Here is an 18,954-nt window from a genome sequence, read left to right on the forward strand (position 1 = left end):
AAAAAAATGAATGAACTTGGCATTCAAAGCGTTTCTCAATCTGGCTAAATTTATCCTTCCCAGACTTTTTCTCACTGTCTTCCTTCACATACCTTATATTTTAATAACACATGACACTATTTAACCATCACAAAAACCCTGTGAGATAGGATTATCATTTCCAATTTTGAGAGGAGGAAATCCAGGCCTGGGAAGGTACATTTACTTGCCCAAAATCTCCCAAACTGACAGTCAGGTTTAAATAAGGTTATGCATGCAAGCATCTCACACAGCTGGTGACATACAGTGGGTGCCCATGACCAGTGACATGGTCTGTTTATCTGGAAAAGAGTTTTTCAGGGGTAAGAGAACCCTGGCCGTCTCACAGGGTTGGGAAGAAAGGGGATGACAGAGTGTTCTTGCTTGGGGCGGGAAGCAAAGAGTCACAGTCTCTCATTCTAAGGAAAGGCGGGTGGGGGAATCCTGCTGAGCCTAGTTGAAAAACAAGAAAGCAAGAGAGACTGATTATTCCTTCTCGCTAGTGTAAGCAACTAAAACGACATGTTTGCTTTATCGCCTTTGGTCTCCCATTTGATTCCTGACAGCCATCTCCCTCCCTTCGATGGCAGGCTGTCAGGTGCTGAGATGGCTGGCATTGCACAGGAAGAGGAGTACAGAGAACAATTTAAACAATATTTCAGGGACCATCATGGGCTGGAGGAGGGAGTTTTTGTAGTTAGCTGGCTTTCTTTCTGCATTCAAGGAACCCTCATTTGCCAAGACTGCTTGACGTTTCTGTGGGTTTAGGTAGAAGTAGTCCAGAAGGGATCTTTAAGGAAAAAAAAAAGCCAATGTCTATTTTCTTTGAGGTTTGAAGGAAGGGAGAGCATAGAGACAGGAGCTTTTTAAGCCCATAACAATTTCTGAATACATAATTTTCTCTTCTTTAATGTCTCGTTAAATATGGCCAAATGCAGACGTAGATCAAAGCTAGGCTTCTGTATTTTACTGCATTTTACTGTGCTTACAAGTAAAGGGAATCCAAACTCCCAGTTTCTCTGTCCATGTGAGAAACTAGAATCTCTCCAGAAAGCCTGTATGAACTACCAGAACCTTCTGGAGGAAGGAGTCCACTCTCACAAACCACAAACAGCTGAACATTTGAGCAAGAGTTACGGTAAGCAAAAATGAACAAAAACGTACAAAGTTGTCTTAGGGGATAGTTCTGGGGGATTGTGACCATGAACAGTCTTTGGAGCCAACCGAAACCCAATTCAAGCCACAGCTACGCAACTTTTTGGTTCCCTTATCTTGAAGAAGCTACTCTGCTTAATTTCAGTTTTGTTCTTTTAAATAGACACAAGGATAACAACTGATTGCTAGGAAGATTAGTGAATGTGCGATAGACCTGATACAAAAGTGACACGCAATACATAGTTGCTATAAGTAGCTATTCCCCTTATAATGGTTATCCAAGTTCCAGGCTTGGGAAATGGGGGGATACACTCCATAGAGGCCCAAAGCCAGGATGGGAATTGGAATGTGCTGTTGGCTGATATATCAAGGAAGCTTGAGAGTGGTGGTTCTCGATGCTGGCTGATATTAAATAATTAGAATCTGAAAAGGATTTCATACTTATATCCAGACTTTTGGCCAGACGGTCCTATGAAATGGGTTGATTCTTGGAAATGGAATTTTAAAAAGTGATTCTGAGATTTATTTAGGCTAAAGAACTACCCAGCCTTGATAGCTCTTCTTCCCAAACAGTTGAGGACACCTGCCCTGATCTAGGTCCTAGAACTCACGATTCTCTCAAGTAGGAAGCACCAGAGTGCCCAGCCTCCTATGCAGGTCCTAAATATTCAGCTTCTCCAGCTGACCTTACTGTCTTCTGTTTCTGAAAGGGAATACTCTTTCTTGGGCCTTGGATGTTGTAGTTTGCTTTGTGCCTGCCCTCCACGCCCCCCACAACCCTTCATCATCTAGTGCATCATCCTCGGGGAAGATTCTGGATTGCTTAGACTATTTCTAGAAAATGGTCTTTGAATCCTAGCCTGTGGCTAAGTTCTTACTTCTTACCGACAGTTCTCCCCAGTGGTGTGCTGGTAATTGTTTAACAATGGGCTCTCCGTGCAAGAGCAAGCAGCTCTTTTATAATATTTTAAGTATTTTCCAGTTTCCATAGTTTGAATCTTTCTCCTATGGCTGATTACAAGCTCCCAATGTGGCATCACTCATAGCAGAGTTGGGAAGAGATGAGCACAATAGGCTCTCAACAAACTGGGATGGGCTGGTCCCTGCACAGCACTGGAAGTCATCCTTGTCACACATTTTCCTACCTGACCAAACACCAGGCCCCCTCTGTTGGTGGTGCCCTGGGAGGGCTGGTCCCACTGATGCTGCCTTTTGTCCTCCATACTGAACTAACTTTTCAGTGCCTGAGCTGGTTCTGACCACCACTATTTCTGGTCCCAGCCCCTCCCAGGCTACCTTTCCCCACCATCCTGGGGGTTACAGAGCTGATACCAGGAAGTTCTCAGGGATATGATCAGGTTTGCTGTATCAGACACAGATATGGGTATCCTCTTCCTGTCTCTTTTTGAGTATATACCTTGTGTCAGGCACTGTTGTATGCACTTTACATGATTTATCTCATTCATATTTATAATGGCCTGACCAGATTTTGAAATCAAATAGCTTAAATACAAATTCAAGCTTCCCTTAACTCATTGCGCCTCAGGAAAGTGAACCCTCTCAATCCTTAGTTTCTTCATCTGTAAAATGGGGAGAAAAATAATCCCTTCTCCTGGTATTGTTTAGAATAATATGAAATGATGCATTTAGAGAGGACAGAACAGCATAGAGATAATTCAATAAAACTAATACAGTTTCTTCTGTTCTTTTCCTCTATCTCCCTTCTTGTTGAACCCATTTCTATTATGGACCCTAGAATGGTTTTATTGTGAAGTCAGAGAGGGTCAAATTCTACCTTGCTGGTCTACAGATAGGAAACTGAGGCCCAAAGCCTTGCTCAAAGCCTCTTAACCAAACAAGAGACACCTAGGATTAAAACTCAAGTCTTGGCCGGGTACGGTGGCTCACACCTGTAATCCCAGCACTTTGGGAAGCCGAGGCAGGCAGATCACGAGGTCATGAAATCGACACCATCCTGGCTAACATGGTGAAACCCCTTCTCTACTAAAAATACAAAAAATTAGCCGGGCATGGTGGCATGTGCCTGTAGTCCCAGCTACTTAGGAGGCTAAGGCAGGAGAATCGCTTGAACTCAGGAGGTAGAGGTTGCAGTGAGCCGAGATCGTGCCACTGCTCTCTAGCTTGGGCAACAAGAGCAAAACTCCATCTCAAAAACAAACAAACAAAAACAAAACACCCAAGTCTTAGGACTTCCAGTGATTTCATGACATTCTCTTGCTTGGCTCTTCCTCCTCCTGTCCCTCACCCAGTGGTCTCTCCCCTGGCTTTCCACCCTGTCTTAACTTCCCCCTGCTTTCCCTGTACCCATGTCCAGGCCCTGTAATAACCAGATAAACCCACCCCATGAAGGCGCTGATGCAGTCAACTGTGGGTCCTCTAGCTAACCCTTTTTCTTGAGCCTCTAGTCATCTTGTCCTCAGTGGGAATCTCTGCAGGGTAGGGAGTAGCAGGCTGATCTGCCCCATACCTTGGACACCATTTCCTCTCCTTAAAGCCTAGCCCTCTCTCCCAGGTTACTCTGGCTACAATGACTTAGAGGCTGATAGAATACTGATTGATCTGTCTTCAGTGTTTACTCTGTTCTGAGTAGCAGGTCCTGGGGGCGTGCTCTGCAGGTTGGCAGAGGGAAGCCAGTAGATCTGCCCATGAGCAAGGCTACCTAAATTTAGGCAAGAAGCAGAGGACGGTGACGTGAAAATCTGCATCACAATGTCCCCAAGGGGCTAGGCCTACAAAATTCACATTTTCAAGAAAAATGTTTATTGGGTTTTTTTTCTTTTTCTTTGTTTTTTTTTTTGTTTTTTTGTTTTTTTGTTTTTTTTTTTGAGACAGGGTCTCACTCTGATGCCCAGTCTTTAGTGCAAAGGTGCAATCACAGCTCACTGCAGCCTTGAACTCCAGAGCTCAAGCAATCCTCCAGCCTCAGCCTCCTGAGTAGCTGGAATTAAAAGCATATGCCACTACATCTGGCTAATTTTTTTGTAGAGACGGGGTTTCGCCATGTTGCCCAGGCTGGTCCGGAACTCCCAGGCTTAAGTAATCCACCCACCTTGGCCTCCCAAAGTACCGAGATTACAGGAGTGAGCCACTGCACCTGGTCACTATTGTCTTTCTAGAAGGCAGATTAATTTGCAAACTGGTACATTAGAAAGAGGACCTGGAGCCTGTGTGGCTCAGGCACTGATGTGCTGTAACTAGCTAGCAATGAAACAATCACATGGTGGATGCACTCAGCTAAGCATTTCCTCTGCTTATGTTATCTCATTTAATCCTCATAACAAGCCCAAAGGAGAATAGAAGGACAACTACTACACTTATCCTCCTTTACCCAAGAGAAACTGAGGTCAGAGAACAAATGTGTCTTGCCTTAGGTTCTGCAACGCTAGGAAATGGCAGAGCAAAGATCTTATGTACAACCTAGAAGCCCCACTATTTTCTGGGTATATTACTGGAAATAATTTCAACCCGACAAAGTTGCAAAGATAAGAAGAGTACAAAGAATGCCTATCGCTGGGGGAGGGGCGCCCGCCATTGCCCAGGCTTGCTTAGGTAAACGAAGCAGCCGGGAAGCTCCAACTGGGTGGAGCCCACCACAGCTCAAGCAGGCCTGCCTGCCTCTGTAGGCTCCACCTCTGGGGACAGGGCACAGACAAACAAAAAGACAGCAGTAACCTCTGCAGACTTAAATGTCCCTGTCTGACAGCTTTGAAGAGAGCAGTGGTTCTCCCAGCACGCAGCTGGAGATCTGAGAACAGGCAGACTGCCTCCTCAAGTGGGTCCCTGACCCCTGACCCCCGAGCAGCCTAACTGGGAGGCAACCCCCAGTAGAGGCAGATTGACACCTCACACGGCTGGGTACTCCTCTGAGACAAAACTTCCAGAGGAACGATCAGACAGCAGCATTCGTGGTTCACGAAAATCTGCTGTTCTGCAGCCACCGCTGCTGGTACCCAGGCAAACAGGGTCGGAGTGGACCTCTAGTAAACTCCAACAGACCTGCAGCTGAGGGTCCTGTCTGTTAGAAGGAAAACTAACAAACAGAAAGGACATCCACACCAAAAACCCATCTGTACATCACCATCATCAAAGACCAAAAGTAGATAAAACCACAAAGATGGGGAAAAAACAGAGCAGAAAAACTGGAAACTCTAAAAAGCAGAGCACCTCTCCTCCTCCAAAGGAATGCAGCTCCTCACCAGCAATGGAACAAAGCTGGACGGAGAATGACTTTGACGAGTTGAGAGAAGAAGGCTTCAGACGATCAAATTACTCCGAGCTACAGGAGGAAATTCAAACCAAAGGCAAAGAAGTTGAAAACTTTGAAAAAAATTTAGACGAATGTATAACTAGAATAACCAATACAGAGAAGTGCTTAAAAGAGCTGATGGAGCTGAAAGCCAAGGCTCGAGAACTACATGAAGAATGCAGAAGCCTCAGGAGCCGATGCAATCAACTGGAAGAAAGGGTGTCAGTGATGGAAGATGAAATGAATGAAATGAAGCGAGAAGGGAAGTTTAGAGAAAAAAGAATAAAAAGAAATGAACAAAGCCTCCAAGAAATATGGGACTATGTGAAAAGACCAAATCTACGTCTGATTGGTGTACCTGAAAGTGACGGGGAGAATGGAACCAAGTTGGAAAACACTCTGCAGGATATTATCCAGGAGAACTTCCCCAATCTAGCAAGGCAGGCCAACATTCAGATTCAGGAAACACACAGAATGCCACAAAGATACTCCTCGAGAAGAGCAGCTCCAAGACACATAATAATCAGATTAACCAAAGTTGAAATGAAGGAAAAAATGTTGAGGGCAGCCAGAGAGAAAGGTCGGGTTACCCTCAAAGGGAAGCCCATCAGACTAACAGCTGATCTCTCAGCAGAAACCCTACAAGCCAGAAGAGAGTGGGGGCCAATATTCAACATAATTAAAGAAAAGAATTTTCAACCCAGAATTTCATATCCAGCCAAACTAAGCTTCATAAGTGAAGGAGAAATAAAATCCTTTACAGACAAGCAAATGCTGAGAGATTTTGTCACCACCAGGCCTGCCCTAAAAGAGCTCCTGAAGGAAGCACTAAATGTGGAAAGGAAAAACCGGTACTAGCCACTGCAAAATCATGCCAAATTGTAAAGACCATCGAGGCTAGGAAGAAACTGTATCAACTAACGAGCAAAATAACCAGCTAACATCATAACGACAGGATCAAATTTACTCATAACAATATTAACTTTAAATGTAAATGGACTAAATGCTCCAATTAAAAGACACAGACTGGCAAATTGGATAAAGAGTCAAGACCCATCAGTGTGCTGTATTCAGGAAACCCATCTCATGTGCACAGACACACATAGGCTCAAAATAAAAGGATGGAGGAAGATCTACCGAGCAAATGGAAAACAAAAAAAGGCAGGGGTTGCAATCCTATTCTCTGATAAAACAGACTTTAAACCAACAAAGATGAAAAGAGACAAAGAAGGCCATTACATAATGGTAAAGGGATCAATTCAACAAGAAGAGCTAACTATTCTAAATACATAGGCACCCAATACAGGAGCACCCAGATTCATAAAGCAAGTCCTGAGTGACCTACAAAGAGACTTAGACTCCCACACAATAAGAATGGGAGACTTTAACACCCCACTGTCAACATTAGACAGATCAACGAGAAGGAAAGTTAACAAGGACACCAAGGAATTGAACTCAGCTCTGCACCAAGCAGACCTATTAGACATCTACGGAACTCTCTACCCCAAATCAACAGAATATACATTTTTTACGGCACCACACCACACCTATTCCAAAATTGACCACATAGTTGGAAGTAAAGCTCTCCTCAGCAAATACAAAAGATCAGAAATTATAACAAACTGTCTCTCAGACCACAGTGCAATCAAACTAGAACTCAGGATTAAGAAACTCACTCAAAACCGCTCAACTACATGGAAACTGAACAACCTGCTCCTGAATGACTACTGGGTACAAAACGAAATGAAGGCAGAAATAAAGATGTTCTTTGAAACCAACGAGAACAAAGACACAACATGCCAGAATCTCTGGGACACATTCAAAGCAGTGTGTAGAGGGAAATTTATAGCACTAAATGCCCACAAGAGAAAGCAGGAAAGATCCAAAATTGACACCCTAACATCACAATTAAAAGAACTAGAAAAGCAAGAGCAAACACATTCAAAAGCTAGTAGAAGGCAAGAAATAACTAAAATCAGAGCAGAACTGAAGGAAATAGAGACACAAAAAATCCTTCAAAAAATTAATGAATCCAGGAGCTGGTTTTTTGAAAGGATCAACAAAATTGACAGACTGCTAGCAAGACTAATAAAGAAGAAAGAGAGAAGAATCAAATAGACGCAATAAAAAATGATAAAGGGGATATCACCACCAATCCCACAGAAATACAAACTACCATCAGAGAATACAACAAACACCTCTACGCAAATAAACTAGAAAATCTAGAAGAAATGGATAAATTCCTCGACACATACGCTCTCCCAAGACTAAACCAAGAAGAAGTTGAATCTCTGAATAGACCAATAACAGGCTCTGAAATTGTGGCAATAATCAATAGCTTACCAACCAAAAAGAGTCCAGGATCAGATGGATTCACAGCCGAATTCTACCAGAGGTACAAGGAGGAACTGGTACCATTCCTTCTGAAACTATTCCAATCAATAGAAAAAGAGGGAATACTCCCTAACTCATTTTATGGGCCAACATCATCCTGATACCAAAGCCGGGCAGAGACACAACAAAAAAAGAGAATTTTAGACCAATATCCTTGATGAACATTGATGCAAAAATCCTCAATAAAATACTGGCAAAACGAATCCAGCAGCATATCAAAAAGCTTATCCACCATGATCAAGTGGGCTTCATCCCTGGGATGCAAGGCTGGTTCAATATACACAAATCAATAAATGTAATCCAGCATATAAACAGAACCAAAGACAAAAACCACATGATTATCTCAATAGATGCAGAAAAGGCCTTTGACAAAATTCAACAACGCTTCATGCTAAAAACTCTCAAGAAATTAGGTATTGATGGGACGTATCTCATAATAATAAGAGCTATCTATGACAAACCCACAGCCAATATCATACTGAATAGGCAAAAACTGGAAGCATTGCCTTTGAAAACTGGCACAAGACAGGGATGCCCTCTCTCACCACTCCTATTCAACATAGTGTTGGAAGTTCTGGCCAGGGCAATTAGGCAGGAGAAGGAAATAAAGGGTATTCAATTAGGAAAAGAGGAAGTCAAATTGTCCCTGTTTGCAGATGACATGATTGTATATCTAGAAAACTCCATTGTCTCAGCCCAAAATCTCCTTAAGCTGATAAGCAACTTCAGCAAAGTCTCAGGATACAAAATCAATGTACAAAAATCACAAGCATTCTTATACATCAATAACAGACAAACAGAGAGCCAAATCACGAGTGAACTCCCATTCACAATTGCTTCAAAGAGAATAAAATACCTAGGAATCCAACTTACAAGGGATGTGAAGGACCTCTTCAAGGAGAACTACAAACCACTGCTCAATGAAATAAAAGAGGATACAAACAAACGGAACAACATTCCATGCTCATGGGCAGGAAGAATCAATATCATGATAATGGCCATACTGCCCAAGGTAAATTATAGATTCAATGCCATCCCCATCAAGCTACCAATGACTTTCTTCACAGAATTGGAAAAAACTACTTTAAAGTTCATGTGGCACCAAAAAAGAGCCCGCATCGCCAAGTCAATCCTAAGCCAAAAGAACAAAGCTGGAGGCATCATGCTACCTGACTTCAAACTATACTACAAGGCTACAGTAACCAAAACAGCATGGTACTGGTACCAAAACAGAGATATAGATCAATGGAACAGAACAGGGCCCTCAGAAATAACGCCGCATATCTACAACTATCTGATCTTTGATAAACCTGAGAAAAATAAGCAATGGGGAAAGGATTCCCTATTTAATAAATGGTGCTGGGAAAACTGACTAGCCATATGTAGAAAGCTGAAACTGGATCCCTTCCTTACACCTTATACAAAAATTAATTCAAGATGGATTAAAGACTTAAACGTTAGACCTAAAACCATAAAAACCCTAGAAGAAAACCTAGGCATTACCATTCAGGACATAGGCATGGGCAAGGGCTTCATGTCTAAAACACCAAAAGCAATGGCAACAAAAGCCAAAATTGACAAATGGGATCTAATTAAACTCAAGAGCTTCTGCACAGCAAAGGAAACTACCATCAGAGTGAACAGGCAACCTACAAAATGGGAGAAAATTTTCGCAACCTACTCATCTGACAAAGGGCTAATATCCAGAATCTACAATGAACTCCAACAAATTTACAAGAAAAAAACAAACAACCCCATCAAAAAGTGGGCGAAGGACATGAACAGACACTTCTCAAAAGAAGACGTTTATGCAGCCAAAAAACACATGATAAAATGCTCACCATCACTGGCTATCAGACAAATGCAAATCAAAACCACAATGAGATACCATCTCACACCAGTTAGAATGGCAATCATTAAAAAGTCAGGAAACAACAGGTGCTGGAGAGGATGTGGAGAAATAGGAACACTTTCACACTGTTGGTGGGACTGTAAACTAGTTCAACCATTGTGGAAGTCAGTGTGGTGATTCCTCAGGGATCTAGAACTAGAAATACCATTTGACCCAGCCATCCCATTACTGGGTATATACCCAAAGGACTATCAATCATGCTGCTATAAAGACACATGCACACGTATGTTTATTGCGGCACTATTCACAATAGCAAAGACTTGGAAGCAACCCAAATGTCCAACAATGATAGACTGGATTAAGAAAATGTGGCACTTATACGCCATGGAGTACTATGCAGCCATAAAATATGATGAGTTCATGTCCTTTGTAGGGACATGGATGAAATTGGAAATCATCATTCTCAGTAAACTATCGCAAGAACAAAAAACCAAACACCGCATATTCTCACTCATAGGTGGGAATTGAACAATGAGAACACATGGACACAGGAAGGGGAACATCACACTCTGGGGACTGTTGTGAGGTGGGGGGAGGGGGAGGGATAGCTTTAGGAGCTATACCTAATGCTAAATGACGAGTTAATGGGTGCAGCACACCAGCATGGCACATGTATACATATGTAACTAACCTGCACATTGTGCACATGTACTCTAAAACTTAAAGTATAATAATAATTAAAAAAAAAAAAAAGAATGCCTATCTATCTTTGGCTTATCTTCACCTGTTGTTAACATTTTGCCCCATTTGATTTGTCATTTGAGGAGATGATTAACCTTGAGGAAAATGTTTCCCTTATCTGAGCCTTGATTTTTATGTGCATAAAATGGAAGACTGAATGGATTACCCTTAGAGTGAAATGAAACCTTGTTGTTTGATGAGAAGTGATGGGTAAAGGATGAGGTAAGCCCTTGGTCAGTGGTCAAGGCACAGTTGCTGCCTCTTTCTCCAGCCTCATTTTCCATCATTCCTGCACATGAATTTGGGCTCTACTCAGTTCTGGCATCTCTCCTCCACCCCCTTCCCCAGGGTACCACGTATCATCCGCCCTCACACCTTGGCAGGTACTCTTCCGCAGATGCTCAGCTTTCACTTCATCCCATTTTCATTTCCTGGAGTCTCTGATCCATTTTGGGACTCATGGCTTATATTTCATAACAGGAGGCTTCAGTTTCCAAAGGCCTCTTCTGCAGATATGACTTGAACATTTCCTTACCTATCCTTTTCCTCGAAAACAGGATTAAACTGTGTGTGTGTTGGAGATGGGGGAGAATCATAAAGAAAAGTCATACATCCACATACCTTAGTACGAAGTTTTTCTTATGGATTCAGTGGTTCTTATTTACAGAAAATCCCAGCTTAGGAATTGCCAAATTAAAACAAGCAACCAAAACAAAGAAATAAGACCACCAGCAGCATTCATGCTCTGGTTCTCTCTGCTGGAGAACTAAGCAGCAAAGCTTAGAGGAAAGTACGTGAGATTGGGGATCAGAAAACCTGGATATCTATAACTGGCTGAGCAACGTGCAGATGAGAAAAGCGAGGTCCAGAGAGGGAGAGAGATGCACCCAAACCCATACAGCACAGAGCTGGGCTGGGAGGTTCATGCTGGGTGCCTACACTGCTGAAATGATCCAGCAGCTTTAACAGCTCTGTCTCCTGCTCAGCATTGTGCCCAGGGCTGGGCAAACCACCTGCACTTCTCATCTGGACTTTCAGCTGTACAGAAGCTTATCCTGATTAGCAACGCTTCCCTGTGTGAGTTTGCACACTCCTTGCCTCCAGAGACTGTAACCACTGTGAGATTGGGTGCTGAGGCTCCATTTTCTCACTGCCCAGCAGCATGGTTAGTAGGGTCGCTTATTCCATAAATACAGGCTAAACTACAATGGGGCTCAGTCTTGATGACATATGATGTAAATACCCTTGTATGACAATAAGAAAGTTGAGGTCCCAAGGGAGCACAGGCTTGCCAAGGTCACCAAGCTAGTTAATGGTGAGGTGTGGACTTGAGCACACATCTCCTGACTCTGAGTCCAACATTCTTTGCTCTATGGAGTACCATCTCGGACGAATATATGTTTAATTCTTCCCAGTAGTAACCTATTATATTAGCTAGATTATTACTTAATTCTGTAAAATGCCATCAGAATTGGCACACCTAAAACAATGATATACTGAAGGGTTATTTACTTGATCAAACATAGAATGCCTTGCATGACAAATAGACTCTTTTATTTATTTTTTGTTTGTGTTTTTTTTCCATTCTTTATTTTTATTTTTTTCCACAGTTTATTGGGGTACAGGTGGTATTTGGTTACATGAGTAAGTTCTTTAGTGGTGATTTCTGAGATTTTTGGTTCACCCATCACCTGAGCAGTATACACTGTACCCTATTTGTAGTCTTTTATCCCTCGCCCCCCTCCCAACCTTTCCCCCAAGTTCCCAAAGTCCATTGTATTCTTCTTATGCCTTTGCTCATCATAGCTTAGCTCCCACATATCAGTGAGAACATACGATGTTTGGTTTTCCGTTCCTGAGATACTTCATTTAGAATAATAGTCTCCAATCTCATCCAGGTTGCTGCAAATGCTGTTAATTCATTCCTTTTTATGGCCAAGTAGTATTCCATCATGTATATATATGACTGTTTCTTTATCCATTCATTGATTGATAGGCAACAAATAGACTTAGACAGAATGATCATATATGATATGGGGTTAGACTTTATTTTCACAGAGCATGGTGAATTTGTACACATGCATCCTGGACCAGACATACAGGTGAGGGTAACATATCAATGGTTTAAGGCACGAGTCAGCTAAGTTTCATGGGTGAAATCTGAACTAGCACCTGTTTTTAAAAATAACGTTTATTAGAAAATATTTATGTCCATTCATCTATGTGTTGCCTATGGCAGGTTTCACACAGTCTAACAACAAAGTTGAGTACGTCCAACAGGGACAGGAAGGCCTGCAAAGCTGAAAATGTTTATTAATTGGCCACTTACAGAAAAATGTTGCTGGCTCCTTATTTAGGAAATCCTACCGGACACACATATCTTGGTCTCTCCACCTCTGTTTCTCCATCCCTTTGCCTTTTTCTCCTTCCTTCCACTCTCCATATTGATGGCTACAGTTCTTTGCTTTGGGAAGAGGTTCTACTTGGAAATACCAGACACCCCTCCAAAATAGTCCCATTCTCCTTACAAAGAGCCTAAAGCTTAGGAAAGACAAAGTACTTCCAAAGTGTACATCAAATCTCTTTCATAATGGATCCTATTGCTGAAAATGGGATTTGAGCTGATTTAGTTTGGAGCTCAGAATGTTTTGAAGGGGAATAAAATATTAGAAGACAGAACAAATATTTCTTGGGCATCTTTGGGTAAGACCCAGCACCTTCCACTGGGTGCTTACTCTGTGAGGCAGGTGTCAACAGCTCCATTTTATGCAAAGGGAAGCACCCACAGGTTAAAATCCACACAGGGTCACATGGAAGGGATGACAAGGTGAGGTCAGGACTCACAGCTGGGTCTGGCTGAATCTAATGCCAGTCCTATTTCTCTCATGGGATATGCTAAGAAAGAGATCTATGTACAAACACTTGTTAGAGATTTCCTCTCTCCTTCTCTTCCATACCCCACTCCCCAGCACTAGCCTTCAGTGTAACCTTTTCTGCCATGCAGCCTTCTGGCCTGGTTACATCGTTCCCAGATGGCACGCAGGATAGTCACACTCAAAGAACTCAGGCAGAGTGTGCTTTTCACCACCAAGGCCCTCTTGCCACTGCTGGGCATGGCCTTCCTGGTGGCCTTGAAGTAGAAAAATAGGGCGAGGTAAGGCCCCAGCTCTGTTTACCAGGAGCAGGAAAAAGAAGGGAAGAAGAGAGCAGGCCCTTTTCCAGCAGGCAGGCGTAAAGCGAGATAAAACAAGAGGGGGCAGGCAGAAAAGCAGCCTCCATCCTGAACACCTATAAGCCAAACACTGTGCAAGTGTTTCTTTCATCCATTCACTCATCATTCATTCATTCATTCAAAATATTCACCCAGTGCCTACTATGAGCCCATCCCCCTGTGCTTGGTTTTGAGGACAAAACTGGACACAAATGACAATGTGTCTATGCTCGTGAAGTTTCCAGTTCAGTGGAGGACACAAATAGTACTCAGGAAGCATATCAGTAAATGTAAAATTATAGTGGTTACCAAGTCTACAAAGGGGGTACAGCACAGCATCTGGTATAGAATGAGACAGGGAAATTAACTCAGGTATGGACAGCTTTGCAGAAAATATGCCATTTAAGTGGAGGTCTCACGTGACGGGGGGCAGGTGAATGAGTCAAACGGCAGGGAAGAGCATTCCAGGAGACAAATGTTGTGAAGGCTGTGGCAGGACAGATGCAGGAGTGCTGGGGAAGAGGCCCTGGGGGAGAGGTGGGGTGGGGAGGGAAGGAGCAGACAGAGCCCTGGGGAGAGAGGCAGGGCAAGATCACTCAGGATTGCAGGTGTGTAGGGAGTTTCCATTTCATCCTGAAAGCAAAAGGAAAGCACTGAAAGCTTCTAAGAGGAGAAACAACATGATCCCTATTTACATTTGTAAAGATGATCACTCTGGCTACATGATTGAGAATGGGCTGGAAGACAGCAAGGGAGACTTTTAGCAAGAGAGGACTTTTAGCAGTTTTAAAGCAAAGGATGCAGGTGGCAGGGACTAGGATGGCAGCAGTGGAGAAGGGGAGAATTTGTTGGCAGAAGTTGAAGTTATAAAGGAGATACTCATTATTTTAATCTCCACAATGACCCTGTGAAGGAGATGTAGTGACTGCATTTTAAAGATGGGAATTTGAGAATACTGGTTCATGTCCCATGGACGAAAAGAGGCAGAGCTATGTCTGAGACTCAGGCAACTTCCCAGCCTCAACTCTTTCAGGAAGCCCTCCCATATTTAGCTGCTGTTTATCCTGTCTTCCTTCTCCCAAAGCTGGGATAATCTGAAACACTCAGTTCAATAACTTTGTCTTCCAAAATCTTCTAACATCTGAAACAGTCTGAACTGCAGTGCAGGGCCCCTAACCAGTGCTGATCGAGTTGCTTCTGAGCACTCCTCTTAAATCTCTACTTAGAGATTGAAAATGTGAGACTCAGAGACCAGCAGGGAATTGGCCAAGGCCACACAGAAACGTGGTGGCAAAGCCAGGACTGAAAATCACTGTTCCTGTCACACATAGATAGCCCCAAAGACTCAACTTCCTTCTGAGTACTTCAAAGATGGTAAAGTTGAATGTCTTTATCAAAGCCCACATGCCTCGAGATTTGGAAAACACAGCTCAGCTCCTATTTTTCAGATAGACCTGAAATGGTTACAGTGAATTCATATGGAGTCCCAAATGCTATTAGATGACCATTCTCAACTAGCACAAGGAACTGCCTTTCCTGGTACTTTTATCTCTTTCTTCCCCTACCTCCTTGAACTTCATCATCTCTTCTGTGTCACAGCTGGGCTGGCTCACACACCCCTGGGCAGACTGCAGGGAACTGCTGAGTCATTGCCTTTGCTAAAGAGGAGCTGAAATGATGATGGCAGAGGAACAGGAGAGGACTGGGATGTTACAGGTCCAGGCAGGCCTGGGGGTGTAGGGAAGAAAGAACCCATCAGCACAGCCAAAGGGGACAACAGAACCATTCTAGTGTCACAGCTAGAACCTAAAGGAGAGAAACAGGAAAGGGGAGTGGCACTGGACATGGGGGAGGTAAACAGGGTGCAAAGGAAGCTGAAGCTGGAAGCCAGGTACATCCCAATAACAGGAGATTCTCAGAAATATGCCGCATGTCCCATTCACACACAAGTAAGAAGAGATCTTAGAGATCCACTCATCCACTCTCCCATGTTTCAGATTGAAAAACAGAGATCTGGATAACAAAAGAGACTTTACTAAGGTCACACAGTGAGTTGGTAGCAGATCTGAGACTCCCTTCCTGTCCCCACAGTAAATCCAATGGTCCTTGTCAGCAACTTCACTCTGCCACAATTTCTCTCCCTCCCTATCTCCACCTGAATGCTTTGCAGGTATCAAGTAATTTTAATCTTTAGAACAACTCTCCATGCTTTCATCTTAATATCCTCATTTTACGACTTAGGGAATTGATGCACAGAGATGTTAAGTTCCATGATTAATATGACATTGCCAGTAAGTGGGGGGGCTGGGATTTGAACCCACGTAACCTACCACCAGAATCCATGCTTTTAGTACTATGCTCTGTTGCTCTTATATCACCAAGGGCTCCTGGACCTCCCTTGGCTCACCTCTGTCCTGTGCCTTTTTCCCATTAAGTCAGTGAATGCTGAAGGCACCCTAACTCCTGCCCAAACTATATGAAACAGAAAAAAACGGATCACAGCCCTTTCATGATGAATTGTGGTACTTGCAGACTGAGACTTTGGGTTCTAAGTTCATTTGCCTAGAACAAAGATGTTGCAGAACCAAATTCACTCTCTGTATTCAACAACAAAAAATTATAGCTGCAGCAGCAACAGCAACAACCTAACAACATGAAACACAGTATTAAGAAAGCTATCCCTGTGATCCTGCAAAAAGGGTAGGGTAATTTATGCTCACTGAATCTAAGCATTCAATTCCTTCCATATTCTCTCAGTTCCCTTCCTTGTTGTCTCCTTTTCTTTTAGCATTTATCACCATCTAATAGATTTGTATTTTGATATAATATAAACCCCACAAGAGTAGGAATTTTAAATTGTTGTTTGGTTTGTGTCCCCACTGCCTAGAAGAGTGGCAGGCATGTAGTTGGTGCAGAACAAATATTTGTGGTATGTATGAAAGGAAGAAAGAAAGGAGGGAGAGAGGAAGGGAAAGAGGGAGGGAGGGAGGGAGAAAGGGAAGAAGAGAGGAAGGAAGGGAGGGAGGAGAGGAGAAGAGACGAAAGGAAAGGAAAGAGGGAAGAAGGGAGGGAGAGAGGGAGGAAAGAATGAAAGGATGGAAGGAGAGAGAAAGAAAGGAGTTGCTGGGTTAAATCATTCATCTCGAGGCCTGTAGCTTGCTTTTGCTTTTCTAAGTTGAACTCCAATTTATGGGGGACATGCTCAGTGATGAATGTTTTTCCAATTATCTATAAATAGCCCAGGCCTGCTGAGGGGACCCATTGACTTCCCCAGCCCTAATTCTGGCTGCTGGATTGTGTGAGGGAGAAGACCAGTCAAGAATCATCAATCTTCAACTTCTAAATCTCCAATGCAGATTCCTGGAAGCTGAGGATTGCTTCTCAGTTTTCTGGCTAAGATCAAGTGGAGAAAGCTGAGGAGTGGGAAGGAGTGAGAGGCAGATCCCATTTTTCCAGTGGCTACAGAGGCTGCAAACCCTTCCCATGTCATGTGTCAATGGAAACACTCCTCCCACGTGGGGCTTTTCAGTGAAAGATGCCAGAGGTGAAGAGATAGGAAAAACAACAATGAGAACTGAACTGACATTAATAATATCTGACTTATTTTGCTTTTAGCAACCACCGGACACCATAAATTTTTTACATAGGTTAACCAAAATTCATCCACAACCCCATGAGGCAGTTACAAGGTCTAGCTTGTAGATGAAAAACTGAGGCTTACAGAAGGCAAATAACTTGCCTAAGAGCCAAAGGAGCACACAGAAGCTATGGAGATCTGTGCTCTTGCAGTGTCCACCGTGCATGGATAGAATGCATGCAGCATGGTTTGTGAGAAAGGTTCCTCCTCCTCCTTCTCCCTGCCCCAGCTACTTCTCAGCCCACCTCTTTGTGGAGGTAGGAGAGAAGGGCCAGGTTCCCTGCCACATGACCTGGACTTGTTTGTCACAGGACCTTCTTTTCAGTGGGTGGTTAAAGCCCATGGATGGATCTGCCCTTTATCACTGGCATGGAATCCATGTTTGTACCCCAGGAGGGTCTCTTCCAAGAATGCAATCTCAAACTGGCTGCTTTCCCATCCTTATGGACAATCCAAGATGAAGAATTACATTCACAGGCAATTGCCTGAAATATGCTATGTTTTCCCTTCAGAGCACGTTGAATCATCAGGGAATGATGGATCTTGGCCACAGGTTTTAGACCTTTGTGGAGTCCTGCTTCAGCATTTGGCCATCTCCCTACATTGAGTGCCATTGTGAGAAATAATTATGCACCAATACTGAATTTTATCTGTTGAAGAAACTGTCTAGAAAGGCACATGGTATCTTATTTATACATACCAAGTAGAGGACTTTATCTCTGGTCTGGTAAGTAAAATTTCCTGAACAAATGCTTGATTCTTTTCCATTAACCCTGTACATTTTATTTCTGAGTATGTTTCCCTTTACACTTTGGCTGCCAGGAATTTCTTACTTAAATTGCCAGCCTCTTCTAAGAACTACAAAACAGTATGGCAGGGATTATTCTACATCAACCCAACCTGGGTTTGAATAATTTTCCTTATTCTTATTTTCATATTAATATGATTAGTTATTTCATTTCCTGTTTTGAATTTTTAAAAATCTGCATAAACCAAAAACAATTCACGATATTTTTTGAGGAATAACGTAGGACAGAAAGCAAATAAAGAATAAGCCAGGAAAAGGATATACTGAAGGTCACCCATGTAGCCAGGGCAGCAGATAACTAAGCTCAGTTTTAACCAGATTGGGACCAGGTTAGAGAAGATTTAGGATTTGCTAGTGAACACAAAATCTGATTTCCAGGATTTCCTTCTACAAACTCTGGTTCTGGAACCTTCCAAGGACACTATTACCTTTGCTGCGGCGGCGACTGCGGTACTGCTCCGTGTAGAATGTCAGCTGCGTTTCATCATCTGCCTCTGAGCCCGACGTCCCCTTGGCTCTCCCAAAGCTGATTCCTCCTGTGAGTAAGCACAATCTATCAATCAGCCTCCCAGGCCTCCAGAAGTTTGTGAGATTCCTCAACCATCCCAGAGATTAGCAATCCCATCCCCAGACTTCTCTCCGTAAATCCCAAGCAACCCAGGAGTCAGTGTGATAAATGGAAGGAGTTCATGCTCTGCAGTGAAGCAGATTTTGGGTCCAAGCATGACTCAGCAGCTTCTGGGCTGTGTGACCTTGAAGGGAAAACACACCTTTCTGAGCCCTGGGTTCTGTCTCTCTAAAATAGGGATAAAACTATTCACCTTGTGAGATTGCTTTGAAGATTAAAGGAGATGTAAATATAAAATACCTG

General features: G+C 43.1%; 1 protein-coding gene across 2 annotated transcripts in view; it reads right to left on the bottom strand.

Moving 5' to 3' along the window:
• Positions 1 to 18,954, bottom strand: part of ASTN2 (astrotactin 2) — a 997,527-nt gene that overhangs the window by 661,422 nt on the left and 317,151 nt on the right. For both annotated transcript variants that reach the window (XM_054520535.2, XM_054520536.2), the window contains exon 5: positions 18,512 to 18,619. In XM_054520535.2, coding sequence (XP_054376510.2) covers positions 18,512 to 18,619 — 108 coding nt within the window. The remainder of the gene's footprint in view (positions 1 to 18,511; positions 18,620 to 18,954) is intronic.

This window comes from Pongo abelii, chromosome 13 (genome assembly GCF_028885655.2).
Source record: "Pongo abelii isolate AG06213 chromosome 13, NHGRI_mPonAbe1-v2.0_pri, whole genome shotgun sequence".
Taxonomy (NCBI): Eukaryota; Metazoa; Chordata; class Mammalia; order Primates; family Hominidae; genus Pongo; species Pongo abelii.